The sequence below is a fragment of the Lampetra fluviatilis genome, chromosome 2 (assembly GCF_964198595.1).
Source record: "Lampetra fluviatilis chromosome 2, kcLamFluv1.1, whole genome shotgun sequence".
Classification (NCBI taxonomy): Eukaryota; Metazoa; Chordata; class Hyperoartia; order Petromyzontiformes; family Petromyzontidae; genus Lampetra; species Lampetra fluviatilis.
The window spans coordinates 24,561,682-24,579,696 of record NC_136276.1 but is presented as its reverse complement, the minus strand read 5'-3'; the positions used below and the strand labels follow the sequence as shown (position 1 = coordinate 24,579,696).

The window sequence follows — 18,015 nt, the reverse complement described above, 5'->3', positions numbered from 1 at the left end:
AGCCTCAAGTCAGCGTGACCAGCCAGTAGCCCTCCCGGCTTGGACACGCGAGTTGTATCCGAGAGTCGGTGCTAGTGAGTGATGTGTGTGTAATAGGTCGGTGGTCACCAACCTATGTTAAGTGTTGTGTTGTATTAACAATAAATAGTGTTGCCTTCCAAGAAGTTGTGAGTGCGCCTAATTCGAGCCCATTACATATTTATGTTAATTATTTAATGCTTTGTTTACTATATAGTATTTCTTTATAGTGCTACATGCAAATGTACAATATGTATTCTTAATTATGAGTGTAACAATGCTTCCCTTGTTGAACCATAACACATTTAAAAATAAGAATTCAAATTTATAATGCGCATTCCACCCTAGGATCCCAATGCGTATATAAATACCCAACACTGACCGTATGGGCATTTAAATACAGTACATTATTGTGTTCCGACTTACGAACGGCTCTCAGGAACGAATTGTGTTGGTGAGCCGAGGATTGCCTGTCTGCTGAATTTCTTTCGAACTCAACTATAACAAGCAGCAGTGTCCCCGTGTTTCGTGTTAGGAGCTGGGAACACCGATGACCGTGCGGCAGAACTAAACTTTTTTTACTTTACCAGGTAGGACCCACTGAGCTTTCTCTGAAGCGACCTGGCCACAAATGATAACTCAACGAAGTGGCTTATCATCACGTGGAAATGTATCGCAGACAAATACTCTATAGTGCATGTTTTAAATGTAGAGGGAAAAACCGGAGGACCCGGAGAAAAATCCACGTGACCACGAGGAAAGAGAGACGCAAACCCCAAATATACAGCAGCAGGCGTCAAGGTCGGGATCGAACCCATGACCTCCTGCATACCAGGCGAGGGAATTAATATCTCGAGATCGTGGTGCCCTCGCATAACCGAGTCAAAGTTCCTGACTTCAGCCAGCAGGCCTCAAGGGTCACTCAATCTCCTGCCTGGAATCACCCATGCCCAGAGCTGAAAGTGGCGCTTTTATGCATATGCATTGTAAACTTTTAATACACGGTGTAATGATATTCTACTGCATTTTATACACACACACACTATCGTGATTTAGTTTTTGACGAAGCGCGCTATGCACCGAGCATCTGAGAGAACTTTATACTCCGTCTCATCATAAACACGAGATGCCACCCCCAGTGGCAGCGGCCCCTGTGGATACGTGACTCAGCACAGTACCTGGTTTGCAAATTGCCAGTGGTCTTCTGGCAGGGGGCTACGATTGCCGTGTGTGTGTACGATCCCCATTGAGCGCATTTGCGCGTACATTTTCGAACGTTTTAAAGCGGAAAACTACAACAGACTTGCAACCGGCTTCTAAGCAGCTGTGCAGAATCATGGGGCGCCGTGCCCTGCCCGACCGTGCCAGCTTGCCGCACAAAAACAAAGATGGTGCCACTGGCCCTTGATTCCTATACCCCCCCCTATCGACAGCCCTCGGCGCCACGTAAAGCTAGTTGCGACTTACAGCCCACATGGCACAGCCGTGCTGTAATGCTGTGGCACCAGGATAACGCCTGGAATGGGAGATGACACTACCACTACTCGACACAAATAGAGATCAACACAGCGAGACCGCTGCCAGGGGCTCGGTGCAAATCCAATTACCAATTTTTACCTATTTTATCTAATCAGGTAAGGCCCACTGAGCTGTGTAGTTCTTTTTCAGAAGCGACCTGACCACAAATGATAGCTCAACGAAGTGGCTTTTGTGGAAATTGATGGCAGCCAGATACTCTTAAACGCACATTGAATCTAAATGTGAAGGGAAAATCCGGAGCACACTGATAAAAATCCACTCGACCATGGTAGGAGAGTAAGCACACTCCAGATATTCAAGCGTCAGGGTCAGGATCGAACCCACTACCTTCATGCATACCAGGCGAGGGAGATAACATCTCGCCACCGCAGCACCCCAATCAATTTCTATCAGACGAACACATGCCGATTGCTGGACTGTCTGGGTCAAACCTAGACAGGTGGCACCCCAGCCCTCCCCCCACCACCTTGCCCCCCCCCCCCTCTGTGTCCACACGGCCGGAAAAAAAAAACAATCTTAATGTAGAAGTGTCCGCTTGTGTCACAGGTGCCCAAGGAGGAATGGAACGTCGGGAAGGAGGACGAGATCCCTTGCAGACGCATGCGGAGCGGCAGCTACATCAAGGCGATGGGCGACGAGGACAGCGGCGGGGAGTCGGACAGCCCCAAGGTGTCCCCCAAAGGGGCCTCGCGGCGGGAGAGCTACCTCAAGGCCACCGGGCAGCGCACCATGAGCGAGCACGCCGCCGACAGGTAAACCGGGTTCTCCGCACTCCCAGTCGGCAAGTGGCTCATGCTGTCGCTCGCTGTGACTCACCGTGTTTCATGTCTTGCATTGCGACTCGCTGTGTCTCGCGGGTGTCTGACGCGTCTCGTGTTGTGACCGAGCGTTGTGACCCATGCTGTGACCGAGCACTCTGGCCCACGCTGTGACCCACGCTGTGACCCACGCTGTGACCCACGCTGTGACCCATGCTGTGACCATGCGCTGTGACCCACGCTGTGACCCATGCTGTGACCGAGCACTGTGACCATACGCTGTGACCCACGCTGTGACCCACGCTGTGACCATGCACTGTGCGTGCGTGTGCTGATCGCAGGTACCGGTCACGTAACGAGAGCTACCTGCGAGCAGTGAGCACCGTGAGTCAGGCCAGCTGCGTCAGCCAGGTCGGCAAACCCGCACGATCGATCGCTCTACGCTCGCCCGCTGCCAAAACCACATCGCCCAGAGTCGGCCTTTTACACCTCAACCGAACCCACTCACGGAGCTTCCCTTTGACATGAACACAGGCGCAGGAGCACGCGACACCCCGTATGCACGTGGCGAACATGACGAATATGCCGAGAGACCCTGCGATGAGCAGAGGTGCTTCCAGGCCCAACCGGCATTCGCTGTAGAGGACTGATTGGCACCCGGTCCACGGTGGCTCCGCAAGGGAGCGCGGCGGCGAGCATGGCAGAGCCCCAGTCAACTGCGAGGACGAGCAGGGCCCGAGAGAGCCTGCCAAGGGAGGGGCTCCGAGCTAGTGATGAGGGCTGCCACCTCGCTCGGGGCTTTGCACTACGGCAGGTCGTGGGAAGGAGACTCTGCCGCAGCACCAGGAGAGTGGGAGAACTGCAAGCAAACGCATTGTCCAGAGTTATTATATATTATTAGCAATGCAGAAAAACTGGGACTTTTAATATCCCAAAGAAATGTGCAGAATTTGCAGGACAGCAGGTGCCTAAAAAAAGGATACTGGGAAAACCCGAACAGATGGCAAACCAACATCCGAATCTAGGGCTATGGGATCTCTTTATAACATGATTACCACTTCCTATTTTGGGTCTGGGGTGGAGCGGTGGTGCAGTGGCTAGTGCATTGTGCGATGAACCTGGCCACGTGAGTTCGAATCCTGTTTAGGTCACGGCTCTTATTATATGCAGCACGGTGGCGAGATGTTAACTACCTCGCTTGGTATACAGGAGGTCGTGGGTACGATCCCCAACCTGACGCCTGTATATTTGGATTTTGCGTGTCTCTGATCCAGTGGTTGTGTGGATTTGTCTCTGGGCCCTCAGGTTTTCCCTCCACATTTATAAACATGCGTTTAGACTATTTGGCTGCTATACATTTCCACGTGATAGGCCACTTCGTTGAGCTATCATTTGTAGTGAGGTCGCTTCTGAAAAAAAGCTGTATAGCTCAGTGAGCCTTACCTGGTAAAATAAAAAAAGATATAAGTTTAACTGACCGGCTTGGTGAGGTATGGTCAAACAGCCCCCATGGAGAGGCTTACTTCCAGCAGTATATTGAGAAAGGGCTGTGGATTATTAGTAATTATGATGTTCGTTTTACTTTGGATCCCCACAACTCGTTTTGATTAACCGGTAACTTCCATCTGTGGCTGTTTTGTGTGTCTGCCTGTGTGCGCGTGCGTGTTTCAGTTTGAGACGGTGTGTGAATCCGTGTTCAGTGAAATGGAGTCTCAGGCGATGGAGGCCCTGGACCTGCCTGGCTGCTTCCGCTCGCGCTCACACAGCTACCTGCGAGCCATCCAAGAGGGATACGCCGACGGCAGCGACGGCGTCTCCATTCGCTCCGGGTCACCGCCGCCGCCCATGACCGCCATCTCGACCATCAGAGCCAGCGCCGGCGCATGCTATCAGCCGGCGCGGACCTCTCAACAGATCTGTCACACCGCCGGTAACAAGCCGCTCGTTTGCCTGCCATGCAACGTGGCCCACAACGGCATTGGCAAAAGTAGTGCTCAAGAACCGCAATTATATACCCTCCCACCTCTCAATTATACTCTATCACGTTTCTGGCCTCTGTGTGTGTTTTGAGGAAGGGCCTTTGCCCAAAACATTGTCTATGACACACTCTGCCTTTTTAGTGCAGCGTTTTTTTCCGAGTCTATTCGCCTGCGAGGGCGTTCGCAGTTGTGCTGATGCTGTCGCTCTACATTGTCGTCCTTCGCGCCCCCACCTCTTATTAGCACGGTTGACTATGTACGGTACGAAAGAAGTTCAACGTACACACGCGTACATACGCAAAGTAACATCAACCCCCAACCCGGATTAAAGAACTTGGCAAAACTCTCCTAAAAAAACATAACTGAGACTCAGTGAGGCTTTCCTGGGTAAGCAAGCGTAGTCGGAATAATAATGACCAATGTGTTTTACCTTCCAGTGACGACTATAACAACATTTAAGAAGCCACCACCAATCCCCCCACGTTCGGCCAAGCCGATGATCTCCGTCACGACGCAAAGCAGCACCGAGTCGGTCCAGGACGCTTACTTGGAGCCTGCCGGCGCCGGCAAGCGGCGCAACGGCGCAGCTGCCACGGCCTTGCAGCCGGTGCCCCGCCAGAGGGCTGGCACCCGCGCCGACAGGGCGGGCCCCGGCGCCGGGCGGCCCTCGCCGCTGCAACGCACCGTGCTGCCGCGGGCTAACCAGGCCTCGCCGGGCGGGCCCGCCGGGGCGACGCCGTGCTCCGAGTGGGGCCAGCAGAACTACAGCAACTCCTCAGACAGCCTGGACAGCGCCAAGGCCCTGAGCGTCGCCATGGAGGCGGCGGCCGCTCAAAAGCACGGCCCCGGCGAGCACTGGGAGAAGGAGCAGCCGGAAGTTACCCTGGTGGTGGCCGAGCCGCTGCCTGCTCGCTGTCTCTCCATCGGAATACAGGTACGCACGCACCACCAATATAGGTATGCGCGCGCGCACAATAATAATATAGGTACGCACGCATGCAAACACCGCCAATACGGGTACACGCCTCATGCACACCGCCGACTGTACGTTGCAGTGTTTGTGGTGGTGCTTCAGTTTTTGCAAAGGCATTTTCTTGCTATGCTAGAGGAGCATGTTAACCCTTTCCCATTCCGAGAAGTCTGCAAGTTGCAGGGTGGTGTCCTGTTCACCGCCGAATCTCGGAACGCGCAAGCGGTGAGCGTTCATTTTATTTAGAGGGGCATAGCGCCGTTTTCAAAGACGTCGTTACTAACCGCAGTGAACCGTAGCGACACCACCCCCGCACTCTACAATAGCTGGCACCAATCTGTGCCACGCGCCCACACGCATGGCCTTGTGGGAGCCTCGGTACGTCTTCCGACCTGAAGACGTTCCAATAATGTTATTTTATTTCATAATGACGTACATGTACATCAACGGAACGGGAAAGGGTTAAGTTTCCTTCGTGGGCATGGTTGTTGGCGTGGTGAGCAGCGCAGCGTATGGATTGGGATGCAGGCATGAGCATGGAGTTTCCATCTCTCCCACTGACCAAACCCAGACATATTTGCTAATTGGCCTCGGTCTATTAATAAAACTGCGCATTATGCAATTAAATTAAACACAACACAGGTAGCAGATCCGGTAATAATCAATGCCTGCCACCCGATCGCCGACGAACACGTTGGCCACTTTGCTGGACGATCTGAGTGAAACTCAGAGGTTGCGGCCCTCAGTAAGTACGTGGAAGATTTTTACCGAGCACAAATGACCCGCGCCCCCTGTCAGCACCCATGGCTCAGTCGCTGGACAGTGGCGGTCTACGGTTTGGTGTAGAGGAGCTCCCTCGCCACCGGCTTTGCATAACATACAGTCAAACAATTCTCCTTTTTCTTCTTCCAATGACGCTTCTGCCACTGTCGCCCTCCTGTGTGAAGCCGGGTTGCCAAGTGTAAATAAGTAAAACGATTGCGCCTGGGGCACAGTCGTGTGCAAGCTCCCAGCCGATCGTCTGTTTTAACTTGTGCCACCTTGTGTTCTTATTGGAACACATCGGTCATCTTACTGGTGCGGTGTAACTCCTCTCAGCCACGGGCGATGTGGGGGGGCGGGGGGCGCAAACATCATGGGGAACTTAGTGCTGTCCGCAAATTTACTCCACTTAGCCATGAAACATTTGCTTTGGTTCAACGGAGACGCAAGGAGGCAGAGACACGGGGAGACACAGGGAGGCACGCTCCTTCGGGAGAGGGTGTTTAAACTCTCGAGAGCGTGAAGTTCCGCACGAGTGCATTGCTTGTCAGGTTAGAAACTTCCGTTATTTAGATTATTCTAAATAGCTCAATGGGCCTTACCTGGTAAAATAAAAAGAGTTTAGTTCTGCCGCACGTTGTTTGTGCACGGTTATTGTATTTTTTAAAAGTTATTTGTTTATCTTTCCTATACTTTGCACTCCTATCGTGGTTTTTGTAGTTTCTTGTTGTAACGTTCTGACCAGCCCCGGCTGGATATCTGTGAAAAAACAGCTTCATAGCTCGAAGGATTCCTCCAATATAACTACATATTCTCATTCTGACATTTGTAATGAATGCTGCTGCTGCACGTACAGTGTCCAGTGAGGGATGTGTGTTCCTCTGGGCAGGTGGACGGCCCGGAGCAAGTACCAGAAGCAGAGAAGGAGACTAAGATCTTGAGTCGCTTTCAATCAATTGGCATTCAGGTGGAGGAGGAGCGACGGTAAGTGTCAGGTGATGGGGGGAACCAGTCTGGGGACGACTAGGGGCGCTATCTCGCTGGACAAGGCGTTGCGCTCCGCGGTGTTTAAAAATGTCCATCGGCGGTTGCTCTTATTCATGACCAGCTTTCACAAGTCTTACCCCTTCTACGTAGGGCCCCTGCTACTAAATTGCCAAGTTAACCCCTGTTCCCTAAGGTCAACCCCTGCCTCCTGGGCCATCCCCTGCCCCTGATGGTCAACTTCTGCCCCCTGGGGTCGACCCCTGCCCCCTAGAGTAACACTTCTGCCCCCTAGGGTCAACCCCTGCCCCCTGGGGTCAACCCCTACCCCCTGGGGTCAACCCCTGCCCTCTGGGGCCAACCCCAGCCTTCTATGGTCAACCGCTGCCCCCTGGGGTCCACCCCTGCACTCTGGGGTCAACCCCTGTCCCCTGCGGTCAATCCCTACCCCTTGGGGTCAACCCCTACCCCCTGTGGTTAACCCCTACCCCCTTGAGCCAAACCCCTGCCTCTCTGTGACCTCAAACTCACTGGCCACGGTTGGAAAAGACATCGAATAAATTACTAAAACAATTACAAATGAACGGCAACCGCGTCTCGAAGAATCACAAATGAACAACTTTGCAGAACCATCGCCAGAAGCTGAACACGACTTGTCTGTGCGCATGGGGCAGCTTGGGCCGCCTGGGCCGCTCCAACAGCGTGTCGGCGAGTGTGCAGGCCGACCTGGAGCCGGAGGGCTACTACGCGGTGGACGAGGGCGGCGGCGGCATCGCGCGCGACAAGGACGGCTCCTGCCGCGGGGGGCCGCTGCGGCGGCGCTCCTCGGAGACGGACGCGTTCATGCGCTACGCTCGGCGCGCCGAGATGCGCCGCCAGGAGAACGTGCAGAGCGACGACTCCCCACCCGAGTTCGATCCCTGGCGCCTGCCGGGGTGCCCCGGCGGCCGGCCGGGGGGAGCACCGCCCCCGCCGCCCCCTGAGGTGCGCATGTCGAGCGTGGGGGACTCGCGCAGCGCCGCCGCCGCCGCCAGCCGGGAGCCGCTTATGCTGCTGCTGGCGGCGCCGCGGGCCAGCGCAGGGCGCCGCGACGGCACCTGGTTCCTCAAGCTGCTGCAGGCCGAGCGTGAGCGCATGGAGAGCTGGTGCCAGCAGATGGAGAACGACGCCGAGGAGAACGACCTGCCCGAGGACAGTGAGTTACTCCGTTCCCTGGTCCTCCCGGAGCCGCAGGTTGCTTTTGCGCAGATTTCTATTTGGTTGCCATTTTTTTCTGATTTTTGTTCTCGCTTTCATTTTCGTGCTTACCATTCTTGTTTTTGTTTTTGTCATTGTTGTTGTGACCCAGGTCACGCCTGCAAGTGAGACTGCATCCCCCCGTCTCTAGAGTCATTGCCTCGTTACACAGAATCAAGTTAAACTTGTAACATCCCGACACAGTTCCAGGACGACTAAACACCCTTGTCTTCACGCTCGCGAATGGATACCCTGCACGTTTATTGTGTTTGTGTGTGGCTGTGTGAATGACCTCCCTTGTGGCTTGATCGAATCCCAGCATGTGCCTAGTTTTTACTGCCTCCTCGCAGTTTACAAGTCTGAGACAGAAGCTTGTGTCAGGCTGCCACACGATGAACCCCGACTCTTCTGACGACTCGTAGCAGCAAGGGTGGGCCCTTGAGGCTTTATCGCCTGGGCTATGTGAGGCTGGCTCATTTAATTACCGTTTTCATCTGGCAGCCTTCAACGAGTCCACGATGGGATGATGGTTATATTTATTGTCACGATACTCTTATCTAGTGTCCTATGAATCACAAATTCCACGCAATCCGCGCATCTTCCTCTTGTCCGTGTAGTCGGGTAGGTGGATGGGGAAGCCTCTCGTTACTGATGGATAGTGAATTCCGTGGGTCACACTGAATGACGATGATGACATGGCTCGATTATTGCGGCAAGGCTCGATATTTGCCAACTCACTCCTCTACAGGACGTCTGGCAAAAGAAAACGTTAGCAAGCTGCAGGGTGTCCAAATTTATTTGGCACGTGTCGTGACGGGTACTGCAAGACCCGACTGTGTCCGTCCAGTTGCTCCCAGAGCTACATTGGCTTCCGGGTTGCCGAACGAACACGTTGCAAGGTCGCACTCACTACACACAACAAAGTGCTTGCAACAAATGAGCCACAATTCCTTGCTGATCTCGTCAAGGAGCATAAACTATCACGTGAACTCCGGTCATCCTCATAGTAGCTATTAGTTGGTCATCGAACAAAGACGGTCACCGCATCGCACGCTTTCAGATGCGCATCTGCGGCCGTCTGGAACGCTCTTCCTTCCGATATTAGGAAGTTGCTTGAGCTATGAACTTTTAAATAATCTCGATTGAAAACTTATTTCTTCCGTACTGCTTTTTGTGTTTAGTTTGTCGACCTTCCCCTACACCTCCAATGAGCACGGTTGGCTACGTTTAACATACATTGTGGTATCCATCTAGTGCATACCAACCTTTCTACGGTTAACACGAGTGATCATCCCAGTTTCTGCATCGACCTGCGTCGACCTAGAGGGCTGTACCGTGCACATGACAAGGGTGTTGGTTGGGTGTGCTGTGTGTGTTGTGTGTGCTGTGGTGCGTGCTTTCCTGCAGTCTTGGGGAAGATCCGCAGTGCAGTGGGAAGTGCGCGACTGCTCATGTGCCAAAAATTTCAGCAATTCCAGGGACTGTGCCATGAGAACCTGGTGAGTGCCAGGTCTCGACTGGAGGCGTGGAAACGCCACGGCTAACGTGCCACGTGCCGCAGCGCATGTGTCATGTTAAAAACACATTGTACAGTGTACGAGGCATGCGATTTTTATTTTACCAGGTAAGGCCCAATGAGTTCTCTAGCTATATTACAGAAGCGACCTGGCCACAAATGATAGCTCAACAAGTGGCTTATCGCGTGGAAATTTAAGCAGTCGAATGCTCTAAACGCGTGATGTTGATTTTAAATGTGGAGGGAAAACTCGGAGGACCCTGAGAAAAATCCACGTGATCACGGGGAGAGAGACACGCAAACTCCAAATATACAGTAGCAGGCGTCAGGGTCTGGATCGAACTCACGACCTCCTGTATACCAGGCGATGTAGTTAACGTCTCGCCACCGTGGCGCTACAGGGCTGGATTGAGCTCCCCCACTCCAGCCTACCCCCCTCCAAAAAAATATCCCCCCTCTAGCCTTACACACAGACTATTAGGGCAAGTGCTGTTAGCGAGTGGCACCTACGAAGGCAAGAATGGCACACGAGGGGGTGGGTAGCCAGCACCACGCCCGGCCGCCTTTGTCTCCCCAGTGGTCATGTTTATACACCACACCAAGTACTCATTCGAGGCTGAGTCAATCTAGGAGAGGCCTATACTGGTTCAGATAATCGTCACTGGTGTTGGCCGTGAGCGCGAATCAAACTCGGGTCACCGGGTTCGTAGCGCAGCGTGTTACGCAGCGCGTTAACCGCTACACTACCGCTCTCCACACACACATACAGCCACACCAGGATGCATACTCGGTTCCAAACGATAAACAGTATTTTCTTAATGTGTGTTTATATGTATTATTTTCTTGTGGGGTCCTTCAAGTTTTGGGCCTTGGACAAATGTCCCGTTTGCCCCCTAAAAGGATTGGGCGAGGGTGCGCAGGATTAACATGTGTCTCTACATCAATTGAACTTTTAAACATCTCACCGAACACCTGCCCACGTAACGGACACTTCTGAACATCAAAGGAACTGCTCTATATTGAACGCGTTCTCCAGATGACATCCAATGGATTCCTACCCATTCTCCCCATAATTGATAAAACTTCTGAATCTGCTCTCGTTTACCATTGCTACATAGGAATGACAAAATAAACAGCTTGTTGTACGCCTATTCCCAAAGGGTGAGTCGGAGGATTTTGAAGTGGGAATTAATTCCTGTAGGTGTCCAAGCAGGGAATGAGTAACATCACACTTTGACATTTTTTGCGATTTTCGGATTGAGCGCGAGCATTTTTGCCGAATCCAAGCTAACGCTGCAGTAAACATTCTATTTAATGTGCAATGCACTCTGCAGTAAGCAGCGTACACATTCTATGGGACCTTTTTTCCAGTGTCGAAATGATGAAAAATATTTAAGAATAGGCTTTACCCCTTCTGGCATTAAAACCACCAGACAGCCTGGTGTAGGCCAATCAGTTTCAAAGTGAATGCATCTATTATCAGAGCATGTATTATCAGGGCATGTATTATCAGAGCATGTATTATCAGGGCATGTATTATTAGGGCATGCATTATCAGAGCATGTATTATCAGAGCATGTATTATCAGGGCATGTATTATCAGAGGATGTATTATCAGAGCATGTATTATCAGAGCATGTATTATCAGAGCATGTATTATCAGGGCATGTATTATCAGAGCATGTATGATCAGAGCATGTATTATCAGAGCATGTATTATCAGAGAATGTATTATCAGGGCATGTATTATCAGGGCATGTATGATCAGAGCATGTATGATCAGAGCATGTATTATCAGGGCATGTATTATCAGGGTACGTATTATCAGGGCATGTATTATCAGAGCATGTATTATCAGGGCATGTATTATCAGGGCATGTATTATCAGAGCATGTATTATCAGAGCATGTATTATCAGAGCATGTATGATCATAGCATGTATTATCAGAGCATGTATTATCAGAGCATGTATTATCAGGGCATGTATTATCAGGGCATGTATTATCAGGGTACGTATTATCAGGGCATGTATTATCAGAGCATGTATTATCAGGGCATGTATTATCAGAGCATGTATTATCAGAGCATGTATTATCAGAGCATGTATGATCATAGCATGTATTATCAGAGCATGTATTATCAGGGCATGTATTATCAGGGCATGTATTATCAGGGCATGTATTATCAGAGCATGTATTATCAGAGCATGTATTATCAGAGCATGTATTATCAGAGCATGTATTATCAGAGCATGTATTATCAGAGCATGTATTATCAGGGCATGTATTATCAGATAATGTTTTATCAGGGCATGTATTATCAGAGCATGTATGATCAGAGCATGTATTATCAGGGCATGTATTATCAGAGCATCTATTATCAGGGCATGTATTATCAGAGCATGCTTTTCCACAAGTACATATGGTTAATGCAGACTTGATGCCTTGCAAAAGGGATATATTTGGTGTTTGAACATCTTGACACAAATTTAGTTTTATGAAAAATAAGAATAGGTTTTACCCTTTCTGGCAATAAAACAGGAGGTTTTAAGTTGTTCAAACACCAACTTAGACACCTTTGGCAAGAAATCAAGGCTGCATGAACCTTATATACTTGCGTTGAACATGCTTTGATAATTATACATGGCATTGTCTTTGCAACTGATTGGCCTACACCAGAAAGGGTAAAGCATGTTCTTATATTTTTCATTAGCGTACACAGTTATAGTGCAATCTCACGCAACAGAGTATTATTACTCTCGACTCGTGGCCCTGTCGCACGGAGGACCGTGATAGACCGCTGCTGCTGCACTCACCTTCTGCAGTCAGCGGCTGCTGCCTAACTCAATGCGATTGTCCTGCGGCGTCGCTTTGTCCGCTTTGCCGGTGTTTGGTGCGTGGGCTGCAACCGGTGCACCCGACGGCACCAGCATTGGATGCAGCGACAGCGACCGTTCGATTACGATCACAACGTGGAGTTTGGAACCACTCCATCTCAAGCCGCTCTACAAAAAGCGTGGGAGCATCGCGGCTAGACCAGCGGGAATGTTAATTTATTTCACATTTTGAGGTAAAGAAAACTGAGTAGACAGAGAGGAGGTCCTTGAGACTGCACTAGAACAGGGCAGGGAGCCAGCAGCATGGATGGCAGGGGGAGGAAGTTCCTTTGTGGTAGTGCCGGAAGAGATTGATCAGAGATAGGAGATGCATTCAGAAGAAACATACAGTAGATGTGATGAGAAGATATACGAGTGAGAGTTAGGACACAGTGACGAGCCGCTCGCCCACGCTGAGTGAGGGGCAGCTTAGCAACATCACCGCGGCAAAGTATCCGTCGCAATAATTTAACAGATTTTTTTTTTTTACAGAACCCTACGGCAGACCCACACCCCACGTCGCAAGACCTGGCCGGCTTCTGGGACATGCTGCAGCTGGCCATTGAGGACGTTGGCATGAAGTTCGGGGAGCTACAGCAGCTGAAGGTCAACCAGTGGAAGGAAGCCGACGCGGAGGAAGTCCAGGTAGCCTCGCAGAACCACGTCTGTACGTCATGGCTCACCTGCTCAGACGCTGTCATTCCCTGCCAGCGTTTCACGTGTTGCCTTTTAAGTGGATGATGATCAATGAAACTCGCTTCTTCTTATGCCAGGAAGATAGAATAATGAAGATGCCATCCTTAAAAATGGCAATAAGCACACACACACACACACGTGTAGAAAGGTGAACACATCTTTACAAAGTCTGTAGACATTTGTTTCAACGTTAACGCACATGACAGTGAACGCTTCTTTTCTATCCGCGAGGGCTACGTTCTCGAAAACGCTCACGGATGCAGAATTCACGAGTGCAGGAACCCTCGTTTGCAATAGGGAAAAAATGTGGTTACATCCCTGGTACGAGTGAACACAGGTGGGGAAATGGTAAATGCTTAATAACAATGACTACAATACATAAATAGTAATAAAAACAGATATATATATTTTTTGTAACGGATGAGGATGATTTGACGGCGATGGAGAGGTGGTGGTGAGGAATTCAGGAGGACGCAGGCGATTGGTAAACAACTCCGCAGTTATCACTTCAGCACTGTGGGGGAGCGCGCAACCCGCAAACACTTTCCCTGAATGCATTCGCGTTCTTTGTAACGCAGTCGACTCATCAATACCAACGTGGATAGACGAGTTGACTTTGAGTCCCCTCGTCCAAAAGTTTAAATGCACAATGGCGAATTCGGAGAGGGATGACTGCGAGACTGAGGGCTTCGCGGACAGCCGAAGCGGCGTTCAGTAGGAAAATATACAGTAGTAACATGTACAGTAGGAACATGGACAGTAGCAACATGTACAGTAGTCACATGTACAGTAAGGGGCATTCTGCGTGAACCTCCCCGGTGTGGGTGGTCTGCAGGCACTAAGTGCAACTCGCGGATGCTGGAGTCCGGCGGGGTCGCGAATCGGGAACTTGTCAACATTTTGTAACTCGCGAATATGAAAAACTTTGCGAATCCAGAATGTGGCACGTGGCGAGGGCGTTTTTTTCTGCATCTATTTATTTATCTAGCTCAACGACGTCGAGATGCAAGGTTCGCCTGAAGTTGCACTTTGTCAACGCATCACAAGGACTGTCGAAAATAAATGTACGCGAGAGCGCAGGGTCACCTGTCAGCCCGTAACGTGGGGAGGGGAGGCGCTCTCCTCGCACTTTGTTGATGAACTATTCAATGGGAGAGCGGCCCCGAGCTTCGTGACCGAGTTTGTGTTGAAGTCGGGGAATCGTCCCGCTTCGAGAACCGGCAAAAACGTTAATCAAAAGGGGCAACACGGCTCTTGGCGCTGACCATCAAACAAAGGCGGTGGTCACTGCATCGCGTGGCGCTTTCAGATGCGCTTCTGCGGCCGTCTGGAATGCTTTTCCCTCCGATGTTAGGGGTCCACTGGGAGCTATGCACTTGTAAATCATCTACACTGAAACCGCCTCTCTTCAGAACTGCTTTTTGTGTTTAGTTTGTTGACCCCCACCCCCGCACCTCCCGATTAGCGTGGTTGGCTATGTACAGTGTGAAAGAAGTTCAACACACACACGCGCACACACGGATGTACATCATACTATTTTCTCACCCCAATTTCTTGCCTGGACTAACGATGTTGCTGTTGCCCGTGTTCTGCGGTGGCGGTGGCGGCAGTGTCATCATCGTGTTTTTTTTGCTGCTGTCCTACAGGAGGAGCAGCAGCTGCCGCCCCCCATGTCGCGCAAGCCGAGCCGCGGGCGCTCCACCCTCTACCGCCAGAAGTCGGCCGAGGCGGCGGACCGGCAGCGCGTGGAGGCGCGCAAGCGGCTCCTGGCGGCCAAGAGGGCCGCATCGATGCGACAGAACTCGGCCACGGAGAGCGCCGACAGTATCGAGATCTACATCCCTGAAGCACAGACTCGCCTCTGACTCGCGCGACGGAGCTCTCCCACTCCTCCTCTCCTTCCTCGAGTTGGGGTGGTGCTGCCGTTTTTGTAATTGTATAGAGGGGTGCGCCGTCGCGTCGTGTGTACACAGCCTCCTCCTTTAACACCGCCGCCGCGCGCGCACGCAGTGTGTACGGTACGTGGAACAACAACAAAAAACACTCCCCGTTACGTGACTGTGATATCTGGTGGTGGGGGGTGCGTATGTCAGCCTAAAGCTATAAGGGCTACAGCCTCGGCCATTGAGTGTGCATTTTAAAAAGAGGGGCTGTCGATGAACGATGCTGCTCCGCGGCCGCCCGTAGTGTCAAGCGTCGGCGGTCCAGGAAAGTGACCCCCAGAGATATCTGGCGAGCGGCATTGGGGCTGGCGGCTGCTCGCTCGCATCACCGGGCAATTCCCGAGTCGTGCATTCTCGTTACTTTTGGCGAATGGCAGTTATTGCCACGGCCACCACGGGAGAAGGTGGGGGGGGTGGTCCCATCTCGTGTCACCTCCACGCGGCTTACCAGCGGCGTGACTCTCGCGTCCCGCTCAACGTGGGCGACGCGTCCTCGAGGTCTCATTTCACGTTTTGCTTCTTTTTTGTGTTGTTGTGCATCGTTGTTGTCACTTAAAAAAAATGCCACAATTCGTGCTTAACCCCGTTCTGGTGAAGGACGAGCAAAGGGTTATCAATTGGAATCCTCACTTAACCCCTTCCCTATTATCAGGTATATACAGATGCCATCACCGCGAGGCCCAATCGGGGCTGTGGTTATAGCTTTGTTAACGTCCCCCTCACATTGCATCCACGCGTTTATATCGCAAACCCCCGATAAACCACACGAGACACACTTCTTTCAATCGCACATTAAAATTGCATTTACAAATATATTTCTGTAACCGTCTATGTTCCTTATATATAGAACGCCTATACACAAAGTCTACCAATCACTTGCTTGCTTAATTTGTTGGGTAACAATGGTGTATAGTAATTAATATATATAAAAAGTGTTTTAATAGTATTCCGATGGATAACTAATTATAATACGATGGTAAAGTAGTTTTTACTTTAATATCAGTTTGATAGATCAAATATGGGCACTTAAATAAAAACATTTTCAGAGAAAGTACTGAATATGGTATTCGTGGACTGTCTGGTGTCGTCACGATGTGCCTGAATTGTGTGTAGGTTGCCAGTCATTGGCACGTCTCAAATTGATTCCCAAATCGCTGTCAAGGTCGTTTCACCGACAGCCGCCACTGCTGGCCGATTGCGTGCTCGGTGGCCTGGTGCATGGTTTGTAATCGGCGAGTGTTTGAACGGTTTTCCAATATTTATCCCTTAAAATAATGAAGGTTAACACATTCTATTTTATTATAACCGAACTTTCATCGTCAAAGATGTATCCCTGCACATGTATTCAGTAGCAACTAAAGACCGTATTCCTTACCTGTCTACTCTAAGTCAATGGCATCTCATTAATGCGGGTTTCTGAAACGACAACAAAAAAATCACCGTCGCAGAGGAAAATCGCGAACATCCACGGGGGCGCGAGCTTCCACGCTCGATCCGTCCTGCGCATCAAGCAGCCCCTACGCACGGATGTCGCTAGTGCAGTCAGACCAGCAGATTTACTATTTTACTGAACGGTGAATAAAACAACGAAACCCGTGGCTGGAGGAGCGCCGCGTGTGCTCGCATGTGTGGGTGGGGTGGGTGCGGTGGGTGGGCGAGGTGGGGTGGATGCGGTGTGGTGGGGTGGATGCGGTGTGGTGGGTGCGGTGGGGTGGGTGAGGTCGGGTGAGGTGGGTGAGGTGGGGTGGGTAAGGTGGGGTGGGGTGGGTGAGGTGTGGTAGTTGAAGTGGGGTAGGTGAAGTGGGGTGGGGTGGTTGAAGTGGGGTGAAGGTGGGTGAGGTGGGGTGGGGTAGGTGAGGTGGGTGAGGTGGGGTGGGTAAGGTGGTTGAGGTGAGGTGGGGTGGGTGAGGTGAGGTGGGTGAGGTGAGTTGGGGTTGGTGAGGTGGGGTGAGGTGAGGAGGGGTGGGTGATGTGGGGTGGGTGAGGTGAAGTGGGGTGGGTGAGGGTCCCGCAAAACAACTCCCTACCTCCTTGTGGTGCTGGACGGCAACGTTGTGGTGGGCAGTGCCGTGGGAGGAGGGACAATTCTGATTGGCCTGTCCCTTCATGGCGTTTGTGACCACCACAGCGGCCAAATGGGGGCTCTGGACGGGTGCGAGCGGTTGGTAACCCCTCCACCTTCAATTAACTACCACTAAACTATGAGGTAAAACATTTATTAAGCTTGTGCCGGTGGCCCCGGGGAGACGGGCGTCGATGACGTCTCCTTGCCAAACCCTATTTGGCGGAGCCAAGAGAACCCTCAGGGCTCCTCCAGAAACAACAAAGCCACGATGGATGGCCATGTGGAATGTTCGAACGCTCACTGCGGAGGAGAGGCTGTCACTCTTCTGTCGGCAGCTGGACCAGTACTGCCTGGATCTCTGTGGTATTCAGGAGGTCCGGTGGACCGGCTCTGGCTCCTGCCACCATGAGGGGTCGACAGTCCTCTACTCGGGGCAGGAGACTGCCAAACAACAGGGAGTGGCTCTTCTTCTGAACAAAATAATTAAGGGAGCGTGGAAGCATGGCAGTGAGGTGTGGGAAGCTGTAAACCCCAGGCTACTTTGGGCTCACCTTCCCATCAACCAGAGGCGAGGAGTGGTGGTCGTGGTTTCATATTCCCTCACCAAAGACGAACATCCGTGGAGGGATGCAGGCAAGGCCGATCAGTCGTATGCCTTCTATGACCTGTCACAG

At 51.5% G+C, this 18,015-nt stretch overlaps 1 protein-coding gene across 2 annotated transcripts in view; it reads left to right on the top strand.

Annotated features, from left to right (window-relative positions):
- The window catches only part of LOC144944529 (disks large-associated protein 2-like), a 51,118-nt gene extending 34,961 nt beyond the window's left edge, over positions 1-16,157 (top strand). For both annotated transcript variants that reach the window (XM_078872770.1, XM_078872761.1), the window contains 9 exons: positions 2,104-2,309; positions 2,657-2,726; positions 3,987-4,245; positions 4,732-5,228; positions 6,916-7,010; positions 7,685-8,205; positions 9,654-9,745; positions 13,130-13,282; positions 14,980-16,157. In XM_078872770.1, coding sequence (XP_078728896.1) covers positions 2,104-2,309; positions 2,657-2,726; positions 3,987-4,245; positions 4,732-5,228; positions 6,916-7,010; positions 7,685-8,205; positions 9,654-9,745; positions 13,130-13,282; positions 14,980-15,198 — 2,112 coding nt within the window. In that variant the 3' untranslated portion in view covers positions 15,199-16,157. The remainder of the gene's footprint in view (positions 1-2,103; positions 2,310-2,656; positions 2,727-3,986; positions 4,246-4,731; positions 5,229-6,915; positions 7,011-7,684; positions 8,206-9,653; positions 9,746-13,129; positions 13,283-14,979) is intronic.
- The last annotated feature ends 1,858 nt before the right edge of the window (positions 16,158-18,015 follow it).